The sequence below is a fragment of the Fusarium mangiferae genome (genome assembly GCF_900044065.1).
Source record: "Fusarium mangiferae strain MRC7560 genome assembly, contig: FMAN_scaffold016, whole genome shotgun sequence".
Lineage (NCBI taxonomy): Eukaryota > Fungi > Ascomycota > Sordariomycetes > Hypocreales > Nectriaceae > Fusarium > Fusarium mangiferae.
In genome coordinates this window covers 806,104-831,100 of record NW_024573936.1, presented here as the reverse complement: position 1 = coordinate 831,100, position 24,997 = coordinate 806,104, and the positions used below count along the sequence as shown (strand labels likewise).

Sequence of the window (24,997 nt, the reverse complement as noted above, 5' to 3'; positions counted from 1 at the left end):
GTCCGGGTGCGGGCAGCAGAGGACTCCGAGGCATGTTCGACAGCCCTAAAGTGTAGCTTTCCGACTGTTCTTACGACCCCGAGAGCAACAAAAGTGTAGACCCCGCTATCGGGGGTCGTTCGTCGTCGACATCGATTCATCAGAACAGTACGTGCAGCGTCGCACAAGGCGGGCATCCTTGCAGAGCAGCCATAGCCCTCCGTGGTCATCCGACTGGCTAACACGGGCTCCGTTAACGCAGGTCAAGATTCAAGAAAGAATATCAGGCCCATCATGTCCGTCCCCGTGGCCGGTTCGTCACGGAATCGCACCGTATCGTTAAGTTCCGGTGGAAGGTCTGCAACAAGGAGTAAGACGTCGCAGGTCCCAGACAGCACCACGATGCCTCATGTTACTGATTTAAAGTACTTTGACCCCTGCGCCGCCACTGCGTCCATGTTTTTGTACGCCCAGGGTTCATCCGTTGTTTGCTGTCACCATGATACTCTTACCATTGAACGAAGGTTTTCTCGACACGCTGATGAGGTTCAATTGTTAGCGGTCGATAATCAGAGTGAGGCTGGTGGTGGCCGTTTCGTTGTCAGTTACGATGCTGGCCAAACAGCAATTGTATGGGACCTAATGACAGGCGATGAGATCTCTCGATTTGCCTGTTATGATCATCTAACTGTCGCAGCGTGGATGAAAAATGGCAATGTGGCTTTCGGTCAGTTACTGAGATGAGTTTCACATGATCATGACTAACGATTTGAAGGCAACACAAAGGGAAGCATTATCATGTTTGAGCCATCAACATCTGAACATGTTTCCTCAAGGACTATTGACCAAATTGCAGTGACTGCATTGGCACCATCAGCTGATTGTCGAACATTTGCCATCGGGTGAGTTACTGTCCTCCTCTTACTCAAATCTCACTAACAGTCTCAGCTACCAGAATGGCTCTCTGTTTGTTGCAACCTTGCAACCACGCTTCACTATCTTACACAATCTTACCACCTCCAGAGGACCGTCACCTATTGTGAATCTCGCATGGCATGCTTCCTCGTCTCGGCAAAAGTCGGACATGCTTGCTGTCCAGATGCGTGATGGGGACTTGCGAGTCTGGAGTGTGGCAAAGAAATATAGCGTTGATGACCCTGCAAAGGTGGTTCGAAACCTCAAGAAGGCTGAGATCTCCATGGATGGACCCAATTGGATGGGATGGTCCAAGAACGGTCGCATAATCCAGTACTCCGACTCGTAAGTTTGCAGCTTGCCACCTCCATAAAACGCCCTAGGCTACGCGCGCTTAGCTGCATGACCCCTATCATCAACTAACATCTGCACAGGCAAACACAGTCATGGGATGTTAGGACAAAGCACGTCACTCACGATCCCATCCCGACTCTTGATCTTGTTCGCGGCCTTGCCGTCTATGGTCCGGGTGCCACGTTGTTCACCCTTGGCCCCAATAACACCGTGCAGCAATTCGACCTGAACTCACCGGCCATCATGGTCGCCAATGTCCAACACCCAGCAAACCTATTGCCACCCTCGCCTCCAGTCTCAGAAGAAACTGGTGATCGATCAGCGACCTCGGCTACTACTATCGCCTCCGAATCTGAGACGAGCTCTATTCCCCTGGACATGAACATTTCCGAGAGTGACGAGGATCACCTATCACCATTCGCTCGCCTAACTCGACGCCAACCTTACGACTCTGGTAATGAGCCTTACGAATCAGCCAGCCCTGTCTCCAGCCGAAGTGGGCTCTCATCCTTATCTAAGTCCTCAGCTGGGTCATCTCAAACTCCTGGCCGTTACCCCGGTTCCATGAGGTCAAGAGGACTGTCAGAAAACACATATATCTCGGCTGGAACCTCGATCAGGTCATCAACTATCGGCAACAGTGCTCATGGCAACACAAGAGATTTGGACACTTACTCCATGGGATACTCTCTTGGCACTACAAGTGTTCCTTCCATGGCCTCGAGCCGATCAAGAAGAAGACCTTCTCGCCTGCGCAATGAAGTTCCCCGTAGCCCTGACGACAACAAGGTGCACGACCTATTCAAGTTTACTCGAGCGCGTCTCAGTGATATTCCTTACAAGCATGCTATGGGTGCCAACAGTGCTCGCCTCACTAATGATGATCTGCGTCGTCAAATGCTCAACACCATCTTCGGATGGAACAAAGAGGTTGAAGACCTGATTAGGGATGAGATGAGTAGACATCCCCAAGGATCCCCCAGCCGCATTCTCTTGGCAAAATGGCTTGGTGATATCGATCCCAATATCATGAACGCAAACTTCGAGAACATGACTTCTTCTGACTGGATGTTGTTGGCTCTGAGCGGCATTGGGGGCCATACCTCACAACAGAAGCTTGGCCATACATACGTTCAGCGCCTACTTGAGGCTGGCGACGTGCACGCAGCAGTTACGATTATGCTTGGTATGGGTGATCACAACGACGCCATCGAGGTTTATATCTCTCACAAGCGCTATATGGAGGCGCTGATTCTCACATGCCTCTCAGCCCCTAGTGTTTGGGAACGACAAGCTGCCATTATCAGGAAGTGGGGAGAGTGGGCGGTTCAACATGGCCAACAGCAACTAGCAATCCGATGCTTTGCTTGCACCGACCAGGAGTCCACTGAGCCTTGGACTTCTCCATCCGCCGCGCAGCTGAACTTCCAGACTATGACTCCCAGTATTCCTGAGATCTTAAGCCCGCCTCTCTCACCTCCCGGTGTACAGCGTGGCCCCCAACGCAGCATYGCAAAGACSTCTGYTCTCRAGCTCATCACCTCATTTGGTGATCAAACGCAAAAGTCAAAGTTCTTTGCTGGAGACGGCGGTCAAACCCCGATTGCTGCGGGTGTTACCCCTATCGCTGACTCTGCCGGCTCTCCCGCTTTCTCTCATGCATCCAACAACGAAGCCACGACGGCCTTCCTTCGCCCCTCAAACAATAGCAGATTCAATACCCCAGTCTCTGCCCGAGGACGTGGACGCTTGCCATCTATTGGTGAGATTCCCTCAGACCTCAACCGGGAGGCACTTCGATCTGCCGAGCTGTCTGCTGTGCCATATGACTATGAGCCCCGATCTGGTCATGCTCGGACACCATCTGGCAATGACAACATGATGATGGGTACCGCATTACAGCGCGCTGCTACTGCGAGCCCGATGATGATGCGAGAGCACGCTCAACGCGTTGTCCAGCCAAGTGAGGGCGATTTTCCACCACCACCTGACCAGGCCACTATGCTGAAGATGCAACAAGCATCACGTAATCATCGCAATGGCTCCCGTGACCGCATTCCTGTGGGCGTGAATCTACAGCTGCATCCTGGGCCCGCTCACGATGACATCACATCTCCAGAGCAGTCAGTTACATCTTCTACCCGCTACCACTGGCCAACTCGCCGCAGAGGTCCTGCCTCTGTGACAAGTTCTGTCACTTCTGCATCAAGCGCTGGAAGAAGTCTTCGCCATCAAGCTGTGCGAAACCGAGAAGACTACATCCATAGCTTAGATGCTGCCAATCACTACTCCAAGAGACAGCGAAGTCGCCAGCGTAGCCATTCAAGAACTCGGGATGCTTCGCGCAGTCGTCCCGGAAGCCGAGAGCGAACTGCACGCTCCCGAGAACCTTCTGAGGAACGTGGACGTGTCAGTGCTCGCAATTGGCCCAAGGCGAAACGATCGCCTACTTCTCCCATTCCCATGTCCCCAGAGGACTTGCTGAACTTGAGCACTCCACGACATGGTCAAGTCGCTGAGCCAAACACGGTCCGCAAGGTCAGCGGATCAACTGTCAAGCCAAAGAGCCGCAATTCAAGCCGCGGAAGTCGCCGCAGGAGCCCGGAAGGCCGTTCTCGCCCGCCAGCTCTTACACTTCGTGGCCGGAGTCAAGGTCGGGAGAGTTCTGCACAGCGTTCTCCTTCTTCACCCTTGCCTTTGAGTGCTGCCATTCACCATTACCAAGGCTCTGAGGATGAGGAGGACTACAGAGCAGCCATGGCTGCCCAAGAGGAATTCAGGAACAAGCACAGCCGCAGTGGCAGTCGAGGTCTTGGCTCACCGGCCTTGAGTAAGCAAGATGCTTCGGAACATCGACGCAGGGCCAACTCTGAGGTTGCCAACTTTGATGGTACTATCTCCATTCACGGCAGAGCTGCCTCAACTGAGCATGCTGGTGATCTCAAGCAAATGAAGGACGAACGTCAGCGAAAGAAGGAGCAGGCCGCACGAGAACTCGAGGAGCGCCGCAAGTCTCTGGCCAAGCGTGCCCAAACACCTTCAATCCCTCACCCTAACGAGTTCTCTCCTGCTCTCGCGATTACGGTTGAGACTGCTGAGCCAAAGCCGCTGCCTGATGATATCCCACCTCGCAGTGCCACTGAGCCACCACAAAGAAGCATGTACGCCCGTAACGGACCCGTTATCGGACTTCCAGCGACCCCAAAAGCCATGCGACTTATCATCGAGGGCCACCATGATCAATCAGGAAGCACGCCCAGGCCCGATGTGCCTAGTATTCCAGCTGGCTTTTCTCAACGATACTCGCCAGAAACTTCACCTCAACAGTCTCCTGAGAGAGAAGAGCCAGTTGCCGAGCCCAGTCTCACTCTGCTGCCATCCACTGTCTACCAGCCACCGGCGAGACCTCCTATTCCTCGTAGCATGTCAGCCCCCATCCCCGATGAGCCTGGCCAGCGCCCTCCCCGCTTTGCACGCAAGAACAGTGTTGGACGCATCGAAGAAGTTGTCCCTGGTGAGCGACGACGTTCTCACGAAGACCCTATGCCACCACCACCTCCCCCTCCAGCGCCCCCTGTTCTAAAGGAACTCAGGCATTTGGCTTCACCACCTCCACCGCCTCCTGCCCCTCTGCAACACGCCCAGCGACATCAGCAGGCTGGTGCTGTTGCATCAGGCATGATTGAGATTGTCATGGATGACGATTTATCATCTGGCAATGATCAAGCTTCAGAGGCTAGCCCTCCGGCTCCAGCTTCCCACAGGAGCCACAACCGAGGCAGAAGCATCGGAGATAGCAGCAGCATCTCAGGCCGAATTCACAAGGCCACTGAGCGACTCCGCTCTGCCAGCCGCAGCCGAAAGGAGTATGTCCGGTCTCCTCCTTTTGAGGCCCCCTACGAGAGCATTCCCATGCCTCGACAGATGAAGTCTCCCCCACCAGTGTCATTCAACCCGGATGTTTTGCGTTCGCCAATTGATTCTCGAAACAAGCACTTGTCGACTGGCCTGAACCGAAACGAGATGATCTAGGAAGTCTCTCGCGATGGTGGCCAGCGCGCTGTGCATTATTTTCTTCCTTTCTACCACTCCCTATAAACTTTGTATTTGATTCTGTGCATGGCGATCGGCGTTCTCTCTCCTCCCGAGTCGATACCATGGTCCTTCGGGGCTCGCATTTTGGCATTATACTTCTGTCCTTTTCTTCAAGGATCTAGCTGTATGACAACTGGAAACTACTGCATCTTGTTTCTCTCTTCACTCTTGATATCACTTTCGGATGTCTCAAGGCCCCTTTCGCATTATTGGCAAGGATGCCAATGAACGTATACGACTTTACATTTCTTTTGGTCGGGCCATGAAGGTTTCTGCAAATTACGACCACATTTACTTACAGCAGACTATTTTTGAAGAGGACGGACGCGGTACTCGTACTGTATCTTGTTATGTTTATCTGAAGGAGGAATGTTGGAGGTAGTAAATATTAGGTAACAGGGAGATCCAGGCAGACGGAGGCTGATGGGTGAGAAAAATGGGTGAAGTGATGGGGGATTAACGTAGCGACTGCTTTATACAATGTTGCCTCGCGGCACTTGTTTGAGTTAGGGGATGAGGAAAAGGGAAATGGAAATGGAAATGGGTGAAAGACGGGTAGGAATGGATTGAAACGGGCTGATTGGAAATGCATTTTGATTCCCCCGGAGGGTCTTAGTACTTACGAATTGAATGAACAACTGCTTTGTATTATGGTTACGCTCGATAGTCATTATGTTAATTATGTGTATATGTGTGCTGAAAGCAGATTTCTTGGAGCAAAGAAGTGGTGATAGCTTCACGTGTGCTCTGCCAGGCATAAGATGCACGTAGGGGTTCGAATCATCCCAACCCGATGTCGCATGAGTACGAGAAGCTGATATCTGATTGACTGGTTATAGGAGAGATAAAATTAATATTTTATGATGGTATTGTTTATCGATGTGAATTGTCAAAAAATGCAAAAAAAGACAGTTGGCTGCTCCATCTCATCCACTTGCCATCCCAAATCCCCCCGCACTAACGTATTCCCACCCGCCACGCGACGGGGGAGAGATCTCTGCAGAGTGAAACCTCCCTCAAGGGTCATCTCCAGTGCTTAGGGCCGCAAAGTTCCAGCATCGTGAGTTACCTGCACGAGTGGGCGACCACCGCAGCGTTCGGGCGGGGCGCGGCGGAGGGCTGAGGTGCCGAAGCACCACAGTATTGGGATGGGCGGTTGAGCGGGTTTGAACGCCTTCACCGTTAGACCATTACAGTCGATAATCATGTCAGTACTCACAACTTATATACCCTTGACCCCACAATGTGGCCGGTGGGGCGGTGCTGGCGCTCCAGTGGGTGACACCTGTAGCTTCAGTGGATCGCCAGTGAACAGCTTCGATTTACCCTCAAACACCACTGCAACCGCATTGCGATCACGATTACACAACACAATCATGTTTCAATAACAACGAGCTCGTTCGACTTCGCCGAGGAATCCCTACCATCAATTCCTCTGAAACACTCTCTACAGCCATGATCGACCATTGAACATACTCCAACCTGTCACAATGCTCTCAACATCGCCCCGTCTTCTCATCCGACATCCCTCTCCAACAACCGCCGAATTCACTGTCACGACTCTCCGGCCGATTCCACCAGCTCTACATACACTGCTCATCATCTCTCGAATTCTCTTCTCGATCATCGCCCTTCTTCTTCTCCACGCGCGCCTGACTCTGCACCCTTTTCTCGCCTACGCCCCTCCCTCTCTCCTCAAGATCATACCAGCTTCATACCTCCGTGCACCAAACTCGACCGCTGCTCTTGCGCAAAACATACCACTATCTGTCCTCGTTCCCGTGGGTATAGTTGTGCTATGGCTATCCAGTCGAAGAGGCTACGCCAGTGAGAGTATTCTCGTCATGAGAGGCTTGGGTGTACAGACTAGTGAAAGTCCAGGGAGTTATCTTGCAGGTACGGCGACGAGGTTCATGCCGACCGAGAAGATCCAAGACATTCTCGTCAATGAAGCGTTTCTTGGGTTCGAGGTGAGATACTACCTCATTGTCATAGCCGAAGGCGAGGATGATGTGGTGGTTGTATTTCCAGGCTTGTTGCCACCACGAAAGATTGTGGAAGAAGTTTGGAGGGGCGTTCGACGGTGTTTGTATGAGCAAAGAGGAGAGGATAAATCACTGGGCTAAAAGACATTATACCTATAGAGGCTCATGGATGTGCCCAGCGCACGATGATATGATTTAATTCTTTATTTTTTTTTATTTTTTTCATCCTGAACCGCATTGTGCGATGCCTACTCATTCATGGCCTCATCTGCTTTTCGCTTTCCAATGCCCTTCTGGTTTCGCATATCTTCTGAGCTAGTATACCCCTTTCTTATAGCATATCTCTCATTCTGCTCTTCAGGAGACTGCAGCTTGACCTTTTGCAGCAATGGCACGTACCGGCCACCCATACGGCCACCGTTACCACCCTCGTAGACAACTACACTGTTCGCCTGCTTGCCCGAGGGCTCAGGGCGAGTGACATGCCTCGAGGGATCTTTACTGCGTTGTGTAGACACCATTTGCAACAATTGGTTTGAGAGCAGCTCGTCTAACTTGCGCTCTCGCCAATACGCCCACATACCATCCATGACACCAAAGGGGCCAGGTTTGCTAAGCGCAGGGTCATCTGCGAGATACACCCAGTCAAGCCCATCGGTCTTCTTGGACGCGGGGTCTACCGGAGCAGAATCTGTACCAGGGAAGATGCAGTCCCAGAGCACTAGAGGCACCTCATCTGCCATGACATAGTTAGGCTTGCAGGGGTTGGCTTTAACGTCGAGCAGAGTCGTCACAACGTCAGGTGTCTCTAACTTCTGACCTGCAAGGAAGAGTACAGCAACCATGTGACGAATCTGGTGCCACAAGAAAGCAGACCCTCGAACGTTGAACGAGTACACCTTGGGGTACACGGTGCCGTCGTTGGGCAAGCCTCCTGCAGGGACGTACGTGGATCCAGAAAGATATGGCAAAGCTGAGCTGACGTCCTTGACCTCTTCGATGTCGGCCTCGTAAATTGTGCGAACAAAGTTTGTGATCTGCTTTCCAGGGTCGATCTTGCAAAAGTTGCGGAAATCATGCTCGCCTTCATAGCGCTTAGCGGCCTCGCGCATCGCCTCAATGTCGAGCCAGCCATTCCTTGCACCACCAGCGCTGGGTTCAGGAGTGAAAGCAGGCTGCGTAAAGAAATATCGGTATTGGCGCTCGCGACATGAGAAACGAGCAGAGAAGTCTGGGGGCGGAGAGGGGCACCAGGCGAGGATGCGAATATCAGGGGGTAGAACACGGTTAAGTAGCCGAGGATATTGAAGCTCATCCTTGATATCATCGAAAGACGGAGTCTCCTCCACGTGTTCTTCTGCTGCGTTCTCTCCCGCTTGCTCGTCAACGACCATTGCCTCGCCTGCTTCACTTTGACGCCTTTGCTTTTTAGGCAAGGGTCTGTTACTTCGAACTCGGAGGCCGATGACTTGACCAAAGGCGCTGACTCCTTTATCTGTGCGGCCACATTTTGAATACTCGCAGCAGTCAAAATCGACAATTCGTTCATCTTCAGGAAAGATAAGGCATGCTTTTGTGAGAGCATTCCATAGTTCCTCCTCAATCGACGGAGCGTTGGCCATGGCTTGGAACTCAAAGCCACCGTAATTCTTGCCCAGATACGCAAGTTTCAAGGCGATAAATCGTGTAGAGTATTTGCTGGGATCCATCTTCCTCTTTCCCTTTGGTTTCGTCTTCTTAGCTTCATCTCCCGCTTCATTTTCAGGCTGAATCTCAGGTTCAGGTTTTGGCTCTGGAGCAGGCCGATTTCTGAGCTCAGCCTCGAGTTCCTTGACTTTCTGAATGAGACCATTTTTGGTCCATGACTGATAATTCAACTCTGCAGACATGGCGAGGTACTTGGCACCTTGAGGCTGCAGAGGAGGTTTTGGAGATTCACCACTTGATGATTTTTTCGGTTTAGGTTTGTTTTGCGAGGACTTTCGAGTTTTGGCTCGGCTGACTATGCCTTCGAGCGAAGTTTGACGCCCAAGACAGCGACTAAAGGGTCTCATGAAGTTGGTGGGTTCCAATTTTGGGCGATTATATGCAGGCCAGTCAGAGTTTACAAGTGGAAAAGGGCTTTGCTGCAGTTCAAAATGTGGCTTGTATCTGAATGTGGCTGTGCCAGACTGGACGCCACAGTTGGGGGTATACTGATAAGTTACGTACAGCTCTCATCTCATCTCTATCTCTGGCCATCATTTAATAGACACCATATCTGCTCTTGTCGAGCTGGTCCATTTTCCATACATCAAACTGGAACATAAGCATACCAACGGCTTTGACTATCTCACATGCAAAATGGACCCCGAAGTGATCAAGATTCTCCTTGTAGGCGATGAAAAGTGCGGCAAGACGACCTTTCTCTCGTATGTAGTCTAAATTCCTCTATCGATTCCTCGATGTATCATACTAAAACTATATCCTTAGCCGACTCAGTGCAGGTGAAAAAGTCAACCCGATTCCCATGCTCCGTGATATGGATCAACCGTTCATCTTCGGTATTCAGACAGGAGCCAAAAAGGTTCAGTTCGAGTTCTTCGACACATCATGTCCTGACAACTGGAGGACCCTTGACCCTGATGCCATTGTCATTTGCTACGACATCAGCCAACGGTTGAGTTTGATAAATATGCAGAGATATGTAAGTGCTCCATAGACGGTATCGAGCATGCAACTCATACTTGATAGTGGAAAGATGAAATCAAGAGGTCGTTTCAACGCATCGATACCCTCCCCCTTATCATCCTTGGATTGAAGCGTGATCTGCGATCGGAGCAAGATCCGAACGGAATTATATACCCGCAGGAAGGATACCAGGTTGCGCAGACTCTACGAGCTGATCGATATGTTGAGTGTTCGGCGGTGACGGGTGAATTGTTGAAGCTGGCGTTTGAAGATTTGTGCAAGACGGCCATGGCTCCAACAACGGGCACAAACAGCCAGAGCGCAAGCACATGCGCAGTAATATGAGATTTGAGGGTCGCGGATACTGTGATCGAGTAGTGGGAACATGAGTTGATAATTAGTTATTATATTGGTGGGCTGAGAGCTCAGGCAGCGGCGTCGTTCATAGAAACATCAACGCCCCCTTCTTCAGCACCCTCCTCCGCAGCGGGGAATTGGCCGAGGACTTCAGCGATGATATTGACCATGGCTTCCTGCTGCTCCTCGTTGAATCGCTCAGACATCTCCTCAACAACAGTATTGAGAGCAGCGACTGAGGCGGGGCGCAGGTTGATGATCATGACTACTTCACCCTTGGCAAGGTTGTAAGGCCGTAAGCGTTCTAGAAGTCTGGAGATGCATCCCTCGGTGTAGGGAAGGGGTTCCTGGCTTAGAGGACCGGGGTTTGTGCGAAGATATTGGAGGAGCTGTAGGGAGTGTCAGTTGTGTTTCTGGGCATTAAATTTGATACTGAATAAAAAAAATCTTACCTCGCGAACTACAGTCTCGAGATTTGGGGGACCACGGCGCTTGGCATTTTTGTATCGTTCGCGCTGCTCTGATACGTGCTGATACACCTCGTAATTTGTGAGAACAGCCGATTGTGCCTCAAGAATCTTCATGGTGAGTGGCGAGTGAGCTCATGCAACGCAACGAGCTGTGAGATTGATATGAAGCATTGAATGAAGGTCTAGATGAAATAGTGGATTCCAGTATCACGAAAGAATAAGATCCAGTGCTGGCCAATCAGAGGATTAGTAGATTTGACGGGGTCTGATTCAGCGGAATTGTTCCAGTGGATGCAGGCCTGGAACGTGCTGTAATTGTTGTGCGACACTGGCGGGAGGCTTCCATTTTCTCTTCTTTTTTACACTGGCTTCTGCTACGTTGTGTGAATCTAGACGCGGGCTCTTATTGGGTAAAGCTAATACTGGTACATGAAGTTTAACGCGGTGTGTTTTTTCGCATGTGAGTCTGGCTAAAAGCTGGGGAAGGGGTTTGGACGCACACGTCAGAGTGCATCACTTTATGCTTTTCCTTTCCTTTCTTTTTTCCGTCTAATGAATTCTTGTTCTACATCGAGCCAATAAGAGTTTTCAGTTATGGCGAGAGAAACAGCTAAGCTTGAGGAGCATCTTGCCCATTTACCGGTAGCGGTACTATGCACTATGCATGTACAGGATCCAATAAGGAGTCATATGATGCTCAATGGCATCATCTAATGGGACAATCTATACGTCGAATTGACAAATTATCTGTCTTGGCTCTTTGCGTGCCACTATGTTGGAAGAAGGAGGTCGCGTGCATCTCCACTGGAAAGGCATGCCATGCATGCAAGCCACTATTCCAGAACAAAGGTTGACCGATGCCGGCCATGTCAGAAGAATAGGAAGCTAGAAGCCTCGATAGGCCCCAGGCTGAGACAATGGTTATGTTTATTGGTACCTCGGCGTGAAATTTGGACGTGGAAGGACAGCCAGATACTTCAAGCAGTAGTGGTTTCTGACTCCAAGAACGGAACTTCAGTGAATAGTCGTTGGGCTGTTCTTCTGAGATTTGGGGTGGTACAGATCAAATGACTGACAACCCCTGCCAGGCTGAACATCCAATGTTGTACAGTTTCAAGCAAAAGAGTTCATTGGCACCTTAATTCACGGCGTTACGGAGAAAGTTGTTTTGCGGGAGGGCCGAGTTTTCCTCTACACCTGCAATATGTCTTGATATCAAGACCAAGAGAACGGGATGCTCGGGTTTACGAATGGCGGTATGCAGCAGGTATCCCTGTTTGGAAATACTTTTATTTTTATCTCTCATATATCCATGCCCACGGAGGTTCTTAAATGGCAAAACGGAGGAGTTCCAGATACCCTGACTCTAGAGTAGGTAAGTAGGTACCCTGGATACATGAGAATCGGCGGGGGTGGGTACCAGTCACCCATGTACAGATAGATACCTCTCTGACTTTTCGGGTTGAAAGTTACCAGAATTATCATGACAGGTATTGGAAGAAAATAATATCTTATACAATATGTCCAGGATAAGAACTCAGTATAATCCATATTGTAAGAAAAGAATGAGATATCGCAAAGTATCAGATATTTCTAGGTTGAAAAGCACCAAGACATCGTCATTTGTGCCTTTACTGCTTCGGTAAGTTCCCCCTGTGGAAATGTCAACTCGGTGGGTGCCGCAATGTCATCATCTTTTTTGGTTGCTGGAGGGTTCCCCGATCACCTCATGTACAGTACCTACAGTACAAGCTCTCTAACTCATCCATTTACAAGCCCAACTTTGACAATGAGCTCAACCAATACTTTCTGATTTGGCCATAAACTCAGCCATTCCAACTTCATTCTCTCACTCCAAAGTTACATCTGCTCACTACTTCACCTACAAAAGCATTCAACATCTCACATCATGGGTCTGTGATCTTCTTCCACTCTCCCCATCATCTCCACTCCTCCACCCGGGGACTGCCCGCCGTCGTTACGACCATCGCGCGCCATCCTCGACTGTTATCTCGTCGATTATCGCTTGGCTTTGGTTCTTCTGAGAGTCTCCCTTTGTCAATATCTTGCCCTTGGAGACAAACACCAGCTACCTTTATTGTCGAGCGCCTTCTAGTGAATACCATCTGCTCGAAATATTATACTGCCTCCGACACCGGCAGACCGTCTGTTTACTTGGAGATCCCTGCCCTGTCATCCGGGTTCTGAGCACTGAGCACTGAACACTGAGCCTGAGCCGCCTGCTTCAGCACAGCACAGCACAGCACAGCACAGCACAGTGACGTCGGTTTGGCCCTGTCCGACTCTCCTGTGCGTCAACTTTGGCCCTGAATCCCTGTTGGTCCGCCAAAACGCTTTTCTCTGGACGCAGCCATCCAGATTCCCCAATTCCGTCAATAATAGGCATCGGCTACCGCGTTCACGGCTTCACATTGCATTACCTTGTGGTGCCGTACCGGACACTGCTTGCTTGCTTGCCAGGCCAGGCCAGGCCAAGCTAGCCAACTCTCAACTCTTGCAGCACGGTTCGACACTTGAACGACCTATTTCCAATCATACCTCCGCTAAATCCACAGGCTCCCCACCCCACACACTGCCGTTGCTGCGCTCCAACCTAACTACCTCAGAAGCCGGGGCTGCCATTGACAAAGGCTGAGTTTAAAAAAAATTCACAATAGGACCTCGACACAGTCTGAACTTGCAACCTTTCAATCCAGCCTCGATTTCGATCTTGACTGGCTTCAGTCTTACTCCCGCCTGTTTCGGATTGTCTCAGGTCTTCTCCATCTCTGCCTTGTCTCATCAACCGCTGTCGAAACTCCATTCCACCGCTAGAAGCTCTTGACTCGGTCTCGGTTCCCCCTCAGAGGAAGAAAAAAAAAAAAAAACTACGTACTCATCCCCCTCCGATTCGGGGCCCCTCCACATCCGTTTTCCGCTTCCGTCCTTCGCCGCATCAAAACTTTTTGCTCTTCTAGCCGACAGCAACCTTCACCTCTACCACAAACCGACACCACTTCACCTTCACAATGGTGCGCAATATTGTTGTTCTGGGAGGCAACTCCCACCCGCAACTCACAGAAAATGTCTGCCAAATTCTGGGTGTTCCGGCGAGCAATCGCATTCTTGGAAAATTCTCTGGCGGCGAGAGTCGCTGCGAAATCAAGGACTCAGTTCGCGGCAAAGATGTCTACATCATACAATCTGGCTCCGGCAACGTCAACGACAACCTCATCGATCTCTGTATCATGATCTCAGCCTGCAAGACTGGCTCTGCGAAACGAGTCACCGCCGTTGTCCCACTCTTCCCTTATTCGCGACAACCCGACTGGCCCTATAACAAAGCCGGCGCACCTTTGTCGCAGATCTCTGGTTCCTCCAAAGACTACACATTTGAGAGTGTTCCTCCCACGCCTCGTCCAGGTGGCCCCAAGTCTGCTGGCCTGCCCAATGGCGTCAACAACTTGACCGAGAAGCTCTCGAAAACAGCTCTCGCAAACGACGGCGCGACAAATGGTGCTAACGGCACTCACGGCGTCTTCAGCACTCCTCGCCGCTCAGACACCATCTCGAGCAGCACCTCTGAGGCCCGTGGACACCACGCAGAGAACTCGACCTCTTCCCAGAGGAATGCCTACACCACCCACGACTATGAGAACCAGTCCAACATATCTGCTTTCCAGCCTAAGCCTGGCTACAAGCAGTGGATCGCTCAGGCTGGCACTCTCGTTGCCGACCTGCTCACCTGCGCCGGTGCCGATCATATTATCACGATGGACTTGCACGATCCTCAGTATCAGGGCTTCTTCGACATTCCTGTCGATAACCTGTACGGAAAGGCGCTACTCCAGAACTACATCCAATCTCAAATTCCTAACCACCACACCGCTGTCATTGTGTCTCCTGATGCTGGGGGTGCAAAGCGCGCTACTTTGATTGCGGACAGTCTCAAGACTGACTTTGCTCTGATTCACAAGGTAATACCACAGAATTCTGATTTTGCTGCTTTTGAAAACTCATGTCTTGCTACAAAGGAGCGACGGCCCATTCGATTTACCGAGCATCGCAACGCCAGTATGATGCTAGTTGGAGATGTGTCAAACCGCATCTGCATCCTAGTTGACGACATTGTCGATACTGGTAACACCATCACGCGTGCTGCGAAGCTTCTGAAGAAAGAGGGCGCTACTCAAGTCTATGCCCTCGTCACCCACGGTGTCTTCAGTGGTGACGCTATCGCTCGTATCAATGCTTCTGCCATTGACAAGATGCTCGTTACCAACTCTGTTCCTCAAAATGAGCATCGTCGTCTCTGCCCCAAGCTTGAGATACTCGATATCTCGGCCGTTTTTGCTGAGGCTATCCGTCGTGTTCATCACGGCGAGTCTATCAGCGTCCTTTTCCAGCACAACTAGAGTGGCTGGAAGCGCACTTACGGTTTGTCAACAGGATTTCATCTACTCAAATCATATGAGGGCTCGTTGCCCCATGAATAACACCATGTCATCGAGATTACTGGATACCCGTATTTTTACGGGGACTATCCCTCTGCCACGGATGTCGCAAAGTTTATCCCGAGTTGCGGCGCGCTGAACTGATATGGGATATTTTCGTTTTGGAGTTTACCGGGGAGCTTCTGCATCATACTGCATTCGCCGTCCGCCAGATCTGGTTTGCTGGCGTTCTTTTTTTCTCTAAAAATTTCCCATTTACACTCATCAAACAACATCAATCAGGTACTTGGACCAGCACACAACAGTGTGCGACGAAGATTATGGGAGGGAGGGATTTGGTTGAACGACTGCAGCGCGGGTTTGGGCACGGGTTTACTTGCTTTCTGCTATGCTGCACAATTTCACCTATTCCTTAGCCTGGACTATCGTGTTCTCCTTTCCTGGGACCTAATTCTTCTCTTTGCTCTACACAATCTTTCCTAAACATCTGTCTTGGGGTACTACCTGTATTTCTTACCTTTCGAGGTTGGAAAAAGAGTGGTATGTTTGGAGATATAAACCAAAGGACATTTCTCGGAGATTCGGTTCTCGCATCCCAGTCCTGCAAATGCATAGAAGTAAAATCAAAACGTAGACATTTGGATCAACCAAAAAAGTAGACAGGTGCTGGCCTAGTTGCTGTGCTGTGACGGGAGACTAGGTCGGCGGTTCAGTTAGCCTTGCAAATGGCGATGCTGTCAAAAAGATCAAGAAATAAATATATATAAAAATGTTAAAACATGTCACTTCATGCTGTTCCGGAATGTCGATCGTCAGACGAAAACTGGATAGTTCTATCACCTGTCAAGCGAGCGGGTATAGTTGTGAAGAGAAACACCATAGCAGAATGGCTTTTATTACTACCAACAATCTACTTATTGGATGTCCTGGGTCTGGTTCTCCGCCAACTCCCCCGTTGGAAAAACAAGCGTACTCATAACTCGTAATTCGTGACAAGCCGGGCACACATTCTCTATATCTGTCAGGAAAGGGTCCCCAATTTGTTGATTCCACTACGTCTCGGAAACGTTACTCATGGATTGCAACATCTGAAGATCGGAAGGAATCTGCCACCCATGGGCTGCGGCCGCTCGTCGGTACGCATCCACTGCCTCAAACATACTGTAGTCCATCTTCCCCAGACTTATATGATGGACTCTTTCGAGACGAGCTGGAGGGTCCCTTTCGCAGAGATTCAATCTGACTTCAAGGAAAACCTTTTCCAATGAAAGAGCCGGGGACCAGCCTGAGTTTGTGAGCAGCTCTGAACATATAGCGCCGCCAATAGTAACATGACCTCCACCTCCTTGGGCAAAAGGTAGAAAGCGAGGTCGTATCACACGAACAAAAGGAGGCGAAATTGGAAAAGAAGCACCAAATCGAAGCTCGAGCACGATGCTTGAGCATCCATGGCTGGCCATGTCTTTGGCAAGTGGTAAGTCCCTGTCGAAACTGTGAAGCTCGACGAACCAATGGAAGAGGTTATCCAGCTTGTCAAAGTCTATGTACCATCCCAGCGTGGCCAAGTTGGTCTTGGACTGGGTCTTTTGTAGGTCTTTGATCTGGCCGTTAAGTGCGCGTAGAGCAGCTGGTGACGATGATGCCCACGTAGGCTCAGCGAGCTTAGGAAGAGAATCAATGTCAAGTTGACCTGGTTGAAAAGGTGTTACATCGTCAGGTCCCCGTTGCGTTTCACCGAGACCCGAGTCTGTAGATGTCCGCCGTCTTTTTCGTGTTCCTACGAACTGAAGGTCATCACCTTCGTCGTCCGATGCTAGTAGAACATCGATATCGTCACTCATATCTGGGCTTTCCAAAGAGCTTGAATCGTTGACATTAGGACTTCCGTTTGAATCCGAATCATCAAGAACGATAGGATGGTCTATGGACGAACCCGTGCCATTCTGCTGTCCTTGTCCGAATGCACGTCGGCGAAATTTTGGTATGGCTGACAGAGGAATATTAACTCGTTGCTGCAGTCCATGGGTTAATTGATAGGCAGGGTCTTGTTCGATATATTCCTCGCCCTGCACCCTATCAGGAAACAGCCCTTCATTGGATAGGGAGACAGAGGATTCTGGTTGCCGAATTTGGATTTGAACAAAGAGGTAGCGGCATTGTATCCAATCGATCCTGTTGACGACGAAAAATGGATTCGTTGACACAAATTGAGATGGACTATTGACGATCTCACACATGCTGATAGCACTCGTGACCTTCAATGCTGAGCTTGGCCACGCTTTCATAGTATCACGGTTGGAATATGCGCGACTAGTCTCGAAATCTCTTGCCAAATAAACGCCGTTGCCATAGGCACGCCCATGAAGCGTGTTCGAGAAGTCAAGGCCGGTTCGAATGATACTATGCCAGTTGGAAAGGGGGCTTCCATGCCATGCGAAGAGTGTTTGATAGGCTCTACCGGTTCGAGATCTCGGTATTTTCTGCAGCTCATTGAAGAAAATGTGTTCCTTTTCAGGAGAACCCTGGGCGAAGCGAAACTGCATCCACCGGTAGTCCGCGCTGCGGACAAGGCTGCTGTTCTGTGTTTGTTCCTCTGCTGCAGATGCCCCAGGATTTGGGCTATCCTGTACAATATGTGACCTATTCGAGGAAACGATCCAGTTCAGTAGACGGAGTGCTGACCCTTCGATTCGTTTCCAAGAGGATAGCCGCCGCCCGGGTACCTCTATAAGGTATTGTCTCATTGTTTGCACGGGTGGGATGCAACTGGTCATGAAGCAGAGTGCTTGATCACGAACCGCATCTTCGAGTTCATCGATATCTTGACCATACTTGTAAATTAATACCTGTACACCATCTGTGGTAGGTTGAGTAACCTGATTCACAGAATTCTCTGGGGTTTCCTGTCCAATGTTGTCGAGACTCGTGAACGTATGCATGACCTTGAACCAAAAGTCGGTATCGATGCACGATTCGATGTAGCAGATATGTTTCTCGCGATCTGAATGCCTCGTTAGTCTTCTTGTCAAAGCCGATACTTGGCATGCTTTTGCATGCTTTAGGTTTCACTTACATGTTCTCATGACTGGTGTCTGCGCATCCAGAGTGTTAGCACCAGTGACGAAAAGCATCAGCCAATGGCCCGCTTTGATAGTTCTACAGGCGTGGAGGTCTTTGGAATCAAACCTCAACAGACCAGTGTTGAAGTAAGCATCAGCGCTGACCGGGGTAGAAGCACTAGCTATGAACGCTGATGAGGGACACTTGAGACCTAGTCCTCGGGGAAACTCGCGGAGGCGGGAGCGGATGACGGCAGCATAGAAGAAGCTCACAAGAAGGTCGACCACGTATGGATTGTTGATAATCTCGTGTTCGATACTCTGGCCGAAACCCAGGGACAAATACTGGTAGAGGCAAAGCTCAGTCTCACAAACGAAAGGTTTTACGGCCTCAAACCCTCCTTTTGCTCTTCGATGGCAAACCAGACAGTACTTGGTGCATTTGATCAACCTCTGGAGGCCGAATTGCATCGCAATAAGAACAATGTTAAGCTCGTCTGCATTGCTCGACAGGTAATCATGCCGAAGGAACTCAGGCTCGAACGACTCGTCAGATGACTCTCGGTCCTGACAGACAATCACGTCTTGAGCGTGATCTACCATGTCTCTAGAATGGTGACCTAGGCTCAAATTATATTCCAGCTCTCGTGCTTCATCCCACGATATTCCTTCTGATCGTCGCAGCCGTAAAAGAGTTGGAAAGAAACGATTGAGAAGTGCGTCAAGAGACAGCGACATATAGAGCGGAATAAAGGAGTCCGTGCTCTCTTCGTCTTTGTCTGTTAGCATTGCCGGCTCTTCCGCTCCCGCAAACATATGCCTCATGGATTTATAATTTGGCCGCGGACTGCTGCATTTACCAAGTTTGAAGTTCATTCGGGTTTGGTCGGGAGGAAGACGCTGGAAGTCTGATACATGAGGATAAGTGGATGGCAGTTTGCAAAGCATGACAATGTATTCTGTCGGCTCAATACCCCAAGCTTCCAGGGCTTCTTCAGGGATTCCAAGTTTGCATACTCGAACAGAGAGCGAGAAGATACCGAAAGACGACTGGTGTATTTCTTCAGGGGGGATGGAGATGCAGAACCCCTCTTGTTTAGCTTCACGCAAGTGACGCTTCAGGCGTATCATTGATTCTGGATCATCGGCTTCAGTGGCGTTTTCAGAGGCAGATGCGCCAGGCAGTAATGGGTCGATATCTATCTCATCGAACTCGGCTTCATAGAAGGAGTCATCGTCATCGGAGAGTAGATCGGCATCTGATTCTTCGCCGTAATAGGGTGGTGCCTGTGAAGTTGACTGATCGGAAGTGCTCAGTTTTGTAGCCAACATGCTGCAAATCAATGTGATGGCATCAGCGATAGTAATGCCATCGGTCAAGCTAGAGGTCTCTTCCAGCCACTTCTCTAGGTCTTTTGGTGTTTCTGAGGAAGTGAAGATCATGAATCCCGGGTGGTTTGGGTACGAGTCTGCATCCTTTGATAGGGCTTGGACATCGATGGGGGGAAGTTGGGCTTCGTGCTCTGCTGCGGGCGTATAAGTGAAAGCGATCTCTCCATCGGAATCACCCTTGCGCAGACTTGATACATTAGGGAAGCTATCAAGAGCTTCTATCGCAACCCTGAGGTCGAGGTTGAATTGCTTGAGACCCATGGCCCCTCTCTCTTGTTGTTGAAGGGGGGGCAGAAGGCAAGAAGGGAAGAAAGAGGGAGAAGATTCAGAAATTTCGGGGGATAGAAAAGATGACCTTTTGCCGAAATCTGGCAGGTTCTGGCAAAGTTTGTTTATTTAATGCTCCAGTCATAGTCGACTGTGATTGAAAGCCTGTGTCACGCAAGTACCGACCTGCACTCGACGGGAGAGCGTGAAAGAGAAGCAGAAGTCGGGTGGTAATACCTTAAGTTAGGGCTGTTGCTGCCTGCCACTGTCACTGCCACCTTAGTCATTCAAAGACTTTAAAGTGATAGGGCCAATGAGAGAAAGGCCATTTTGCTGCTCAAAGGATTGCATTGGCCGCATCATCATGAGAGCGTTTGATCGATAAATTCACTTGATTTTATTCCCGTCTTCAACTCCACGAATCCTCACATCGTTTGGCATTGAGGATGGTATTGATATCCGTTCATCAATTATATGGACCTGGGTCTAGTTTAGTAGTTTAGACAGGCAGCTAAGAATCCCCCCTGCTCAGCCCTACCAATGACGTCTAGAGCTGTGGACATTTATGGCAATGGCTTTGAACTATGTTGGCAGACAAGATACGGCTGTCCAAGGCCCATAGCTTGGGGCCTGTGATGATATCATACACTCTGTGTGAATTTACATGAGTGCGATGGATACAAGCCTGAAATCACTGCCCTTTAATTTTTTATTGGCATGTATACTTGCTGTTTGCCTTTCTGATCCTTGACTTACTGAAGATCTGGAGAGTTGGGGAGCTAAAGTTTCGGTGGATCCTACTACTAAGTTAGAACCCACTCCAGCTTGATCACTCTTGAATGAGAAGCAAACATCTCCTCCTATAGGTTAGATAGTGCTCGGCTGCTCAACCGAGTCCATGGCGGTCTAACAACAGTAGCCTGGGACCTGGGGGATGATTGTATGTGTTCGTGCTTGTTCATGTTGCAAAAAAGTAAAGGGCCAGAATACTCGGGGTTTTATTCCGGCTGTACCTATTCTTTCACCAAAATACCCGTATCCACTCGAGCTCCAGGTGACAACCCTGGTAGAGATGGCTTACATGAGTTTGGTGACCTTCTCCAAGTGAATGGTGATAAAATCTGAAACAGGTACGCAAATCTATAAAACGTATTGATATAGATCGACTGGCAATCAAATCTTGACGCCTTCGCTGATCCATTGGCACTATTGATGAGACTTTGCCATGTCTTATCGCGTGACTCTCGCTCGTCTCACCTAGGTAGGTACCTATGCACCCTTGCCAACCCCTGCCACAAAGGGATCACACCTCAGTACTACCCGGGATGGGCTGCTGCCTCTGTCAGCAATTCTCGTATTCAACTTTCCCTTCCCCTCCCTCTTTTTGCGACAAACAAATAACTCTACTCTACTTCATCCTCTACACAGTCACATGTGCATGTTGTGTCCTTTCGCTTCCTACAATACCATCGAAATGCTTCTGTGACTGTGAGAATTGGCGTGTCTCGACCAATTCAAGTTCGCTGCCCTTCGTTTCATCGTACATCAACAGGAAACGCATCCTACCAGATTCATCCGTGATAACCGACTGCCTCATTGTCCAATTGGCCCAATGGCGATAAACATATTTTACGGCAGACAGCGCCGCTTCGTGTCTCGTCGCTTGACCTATCTCGTTCTCGTTCTCATTGTCTTCGCCTACTCAGCCTTGACCCTACTGTCTCCAAATGCCGCCCAAACCGATGTTGCCGAAGATGCCGCAAAAGCAGACGCTTCTAGCAAGATCAAGACCTCTGTCGATGGCATCCACCACTCGCTCAAGAAAGGCGTGACAGAGCTGAATCCCTTTCGTGGTCCTGCCCATCCACCACCGACTCGAGCACAGGATTCATACCAAGGTACTTCTTGGTGGGCTGATTGGAAGTGGTTGTCTGTGCCGTTCTCCAGCTCCCTCACCCTTGATGAGGACAGAGCACTGCTTCCCCCGCTCCAGAATCGCCCATTCATCTATTGCTACTACGATGCAACCGTTAAGAAATCGAGGGAAGAAAAAGATGCTGACAGTGATCTTCTTCTAACGTGGCGTCGCGCTTGGTGGGCTCAAGGTTTCCGACCAACCATTTTGGGATCCTCCGAAGCGACTGGAAATCCAATGTATCAGGAACTTCAACGGCTTGAGGTTCAGCCCGAACTAAAAGCCGACCTCATGAGGTGGCTCGCTTGGCAATCTATGGGCACTGGCATGTTGGTGGATTATACACTTTTTCCAATTGCACACACTGAGGATCCTCTCTTGGTTTTTCTCCGAAGGGGAGGATATCCTGCCATGACCAGGTGGAAAGGTCTCGAAGGTGCACTCTTCGTAGGTCCCAAGGAAGAGGTCACAAAGACTATCCGGAAAGTGATGGACTCGCCCACACTGAAAGCTGCTAAAAGTGTTATTGATGCATCAACAAAGAACGACTTCAAGGTCGACAAAGCACAAACTGCACTGGTGCATTATAGCCCTGAAATCATCAAAAAGCAATACCCAAAGGTCCATGACAGCATCACTAATGGAAGGGCAAGAGGGTTAGGAGCTCTCAATCGGCTTATTAACGCCCATCTTCACGCTGCATGGCAGAGTAGCTTCCCCGAGGGCATTGAGGTCCTCAAGCCATTTCCTGAGCACACTACTGAGATGGTCACCCCGGCCTTGAAGCTTGCCGACTCCCTAGCCTTCTGCCCAGACAACCCCATCCCGTCATCATGCCCTCCTGGCATTACAAGCTGCGCACACTGTGCCGCTGGCACCACATCTATGAAGGTCACTACCCCTGAGCAATATCAGAATACGAGTGGTGCGTTTGCAATTGGGACAGTTCCTCATCCTTGGACCCTTGCGACTTTGACAACCCTCAAGGAGAGGGTGGACGTTAGTTGGATCCGTAAGGAGGCACCTCGAGACCCTTGGCTTGAGACTATCACAAAAGTGCTTTTGGGCTCAAAGGTCTCCAGCAATTCCCGAATCATGCACTTCAAACAGGCTGTGGCCGATGAACATGCCCCGACTCATGCACTGTGGCTGTCGGCTGAAGCTGATATTCCCCCAGATCTGGAGTGGTACTTTGGATTTCGTATTCCCAAGGGCTTGGGAGAGACATATATGGCTATCAATGGCAAAGCCGAGCAAGGGCCCATGTCAGGAAAGGCCAAGGCTGATAAACCAGCAAAGGCGGAGCGTGCCGCGAAGGCTGATGTCGACACAAGGCCTGAAAAGCCTCAGCCTCGACCAGAGGATACGCCAAAGGAGAAAGAACTCACGCCGAAGGAAATGCAGGCCAAAGAAAAGTCCCTCCTGGACCGTGCCAAGAAGATTGTTGCGCTCAAGAAATCCACCGTTGACACTCGACTACGAGCATCCCTTGAGGCTTGGAACTTGGCAGACACAGAAGCCTGGAAGTTCGCGCGCGCTTTCCTCGCACGTCGCAGCATGGAACGGATCGAGTGGGAGAAAGAAGAATCTAAGTATAGCGGCGGTACTGGCTCTGAGAAGGGCCGTAATGCTTGGAGTCGTTGGAAGGATTTGAAAGAGCGAGAGTAAGGATTGGCCATTTGCGTGCTGCAACACTACAGAACTCCTCGACAATTTGGTTTGCGGCGAATGGACTCGGGCGTTCTGGGCGTATTTATAATGGGATTATGGTAATGACAATTGATCAGTGGTGCCTTGATGGGATGCTGAATAAGGGGCTAGTCATTTGACTGAAGTAGAGATGACCAGAGACCTCGGCAGATTAGGAGAGTCACTCATGAATTCAAGAACGAAGCTTTCACAAACCGCCGCGAAATGGGACTTAGCACGTCAATCGTGAAACGAATGTGTCTGTGAACTAACTGCCTACTTATTTGATACCGATGGGTTCTTCAACAGCAGCAACATCTTTCAGTTGCCGCCATCGAAGGCCCTGACCTCTAAACGCGGACAGTATCACCACCCATCTCACCGCTCAGCTCACGAGAGGTCGGGCCGCGATGCTCCAGCGCAGCTGCCTTTCCCAGAGTTCCGTTGGTGTACTTTGAAGGATAAGTGCCATTTCCGTTCTGAGCCTGCGCGTTGCTCGTGTAAGAACGAAGAGCGAGCCGAGCCGATTCAAGGACCTTCTCAGCGTGGACGACGGCGTCGCGGAGGGCGGTTGCGGTGGGATCCTGGGAACGGGCGAGCTGCTCGGCGCGGAGCTGGATGATGTGACCGTTGAGCCAGATGCCGTCGAGCTGGGCTTGGGTCATGTCGCGAGCACCGGAGATTCGGCCGCGACAAGAGGGGGTGCCGCAGAGGCAGTCGAAGGGCTGGGCCATATGCCATTCGGTGGAAGGATAGAAGAACTAGACGTCTTGTGAGCCATTGGACACGAGATTCGAGGGGTGAGAATAACAAACTGTGAGCTCATCGCCAACCTTGATTCCTTTAGGTCCAACGAGAATGTTCAAGTTTCCTACATCAAAGAGCTATACCCTTGCGTTAACCCAAATTCTCGCTTCCGAAAGGATGGGGTTTTTTCAACATCTGGGGCTTCTCCTTCAAGTAGGTCAACTAACGAGAGTAGGTTCGCAAGAATGGTTAATGTACAGCAAGTCACTGTTCAAGTTGAGATGAGTGTCGCGGCCGGTCTGAACGGTAGCGTAGGTCGGCTCGCTGGCGGGCGTGCAGGGGGGGAAGTCGAACTTTGCGAAAACTGCAAATGGAGGGAGAGAAACGCGCGAGATGCTCTTGGTGGTGAATTCCTCGGGGTTCACGATGACGACTTCTTGGATGTCGGGGTGAGAGGGCTGGTGCCAATGGGGAGTGAGAGGGGCCATTGTTGGTGGTTTGGTAGCGGGTGAGGCTTGAGTATGAGTTCGGTATCTGAATGTGTAAGTTAGAATGAGGCTTGAGGGATATTTTTGAGAGGACTTACGATAGAAGTTATATGATGTTGCTGGCGGATGATGTTTTGGAGACGCAGCGTTGGTGAGACCTC

The 24,997-nt window shown here is 50.3% G+C and overlaps 9 protein-coding genes across 9 annotated transcripts; 5 read left to right on the top strand and 4 right to left on the bottom strand.

The window, feature by feature from the left end:
* Window positions 1–273: 273 nt before the first annotated feature.
* FMAN_10598 (uncharacterized protein) lies at window positions 274–5,280 on the top strand (the record flags this gene model as incomplete). Its single annotated transcript, XM_041823924.1, has 4 exons — window positions 274–706; window positions 755–881; window positions 928–1,239; window positions 1,329–5,280. 4 exons carry the CDS (start codon window positions 274–276, stop codon window positions 5,278–5,280), a joined length of 4,824 nt encoding a protein of 1,607 aa, XP_041689456.1.
* Window positions 5,281–6,833: 1,553 nt separating this feature from the next.
* Window positions 6,834–7,469, top strand: FMAN_10599 (uncharacterized protein; the record flags this gene model as incomplete). Its single annotated transcript, XM_041823923.1, has 1 exon — window positions 6,834–7,469. The coding sequence occupies one exon, from the start codon at window positions 6,834–6,836 to the stop codon at window positions 7,467–7,469; it is 636 nt and encodes a 211-aa protein (XP_041689455.1).
* A 107-nt stretch (window positions 7,470–7,576) lies between these two features.
* Window positions 7,577–9,217, bottom strand: FMAN_10600 (uncharacterized protein; the record flags this gene model as incomplete). The annotated part of the gene is made up of 1 exon (XM_041823921.1): window positions 7,577–9,217. One exon carries the CDS (start codon window positions 9,215–9,217, stop codon window positions 7,577–7,579), a length of 1,641 nt encoding a protein of 546 aa, XP_041689454.1.
* Window positions 9,218–9,671: 454 nt separating this feature from the next.
* FMAN_10601 (uncharacterized protein) lies at window positions 9,672–10,343 on the top strand (the record flags this gene model as incomplete). The annotated part of the gene is made up of 3 exons (XM_041823920.1): window positions 9,672–9,739; window positions 9,801–10,014; window positions 10,062–10,343. The coding sequence occupies 3 exons, from the start codon at window positions 9,672–9,674 to the stop codon at window positions 10,341–10,343; spliced, it is 564 nt and encodes a 187-aa protein (XP_041689453.1).
* Window positions 10,344–10,423: 80 nt separating this feature from the next.
* Window positions 10,424–10,939, bottom strand: FMAN_10602 (uncharacterized protein; the record flags this gene model as incomplete). Its single annotated transcript, XM_041823919.1, has 2 exons — window positions 10,424–10,744; window positions 10,808–10,939. The coding sequence occupies 2 exons, from the start codon at window positions 10,937–10,939 to the stop codon at window positions 10,424–10,426; spliced, it is 453 nt and encodes a 150-aa protein (XP_041689452.1).
* A 2,915-nt stretch (window positions 10,940–13,854) lies between these two features.
* On the top strand, window positions 13,855–15,240 carry FMAN_10603 (putative PRS5-ribose-phosphate pyrophosphokinases; the record flags this gene model as incomplete). Its single annotated transcript, XM_041823918.1, has 2 exons — window positions 13,855–14,802; window positions 14,860–15,240. 2 exons carry the CDS (start codon window positions 13,855–13,857, stop codon window positions 15,238–15,240), a joined length of 1,329 nt encoding a protein of 442 aa, XP_041689451.1.
* A 1,091-nt stretch (window positions 15,241–16,331) lies between these two features.
* Window positions 16,332–19,991, bottom strand: FMAN_10604 (uncharacterized protein; the record flags this gene model as incomplete). The annotated part of the gene is made up of 2 exons (XM_041823917.1): window positions 16,332–18,280; window positions 18,353–19,991. The coding sequence occupies 2 exons, from the start codon at window positions 19,989–19,991 to the stop codon at window positions 16,332–16,334; spliced, it is 3,588 nt and encodes a 1,195-aa protein (XP_041689450.1).
* A 1,618-nt stretch (window positions 19,992–21,609) lies between these two features.
* Window positions 21,610–23,580, top strand: FMAN_10605 (uncharacterized protein; the record flags this gene model as incomplete). Its single annotated transcript, XM_041823916.1, has 1 exon — window positions 21,610–23,580. The coding sequence occupies one exon, from the start codon at window positions 21,610–21,612 to the stop codon at window positions 23,578–23,580; it is 1,971 nt and encodes a 656-aa protein (XP_041689449.1).
* A 371-nt stretch (window positions 23,581–23,951) lies between these two features.
* On the bottom strand, window positions 23,952–24,836 carry FMAN_10606 (uncharacterized protein; the record flags this gene model as incomplete). The annotated part of the gene is made up of 3 exons (XM_041823915.1): window positions 23,952–24,362; window positions 24,417–24,485; window positions 24,576–24,836. The coding sequence occupies 3 exons, from the start codon at window positions 24,834–24,836 to the stop codon at window positions 23,952–23,954; spliced, it is 741 nt and encodes a 246-aa protein (XP_041689448.1).
* Between the last annotated feature and the right edge of the window lie 161 nt (window positions 24,837–24,997).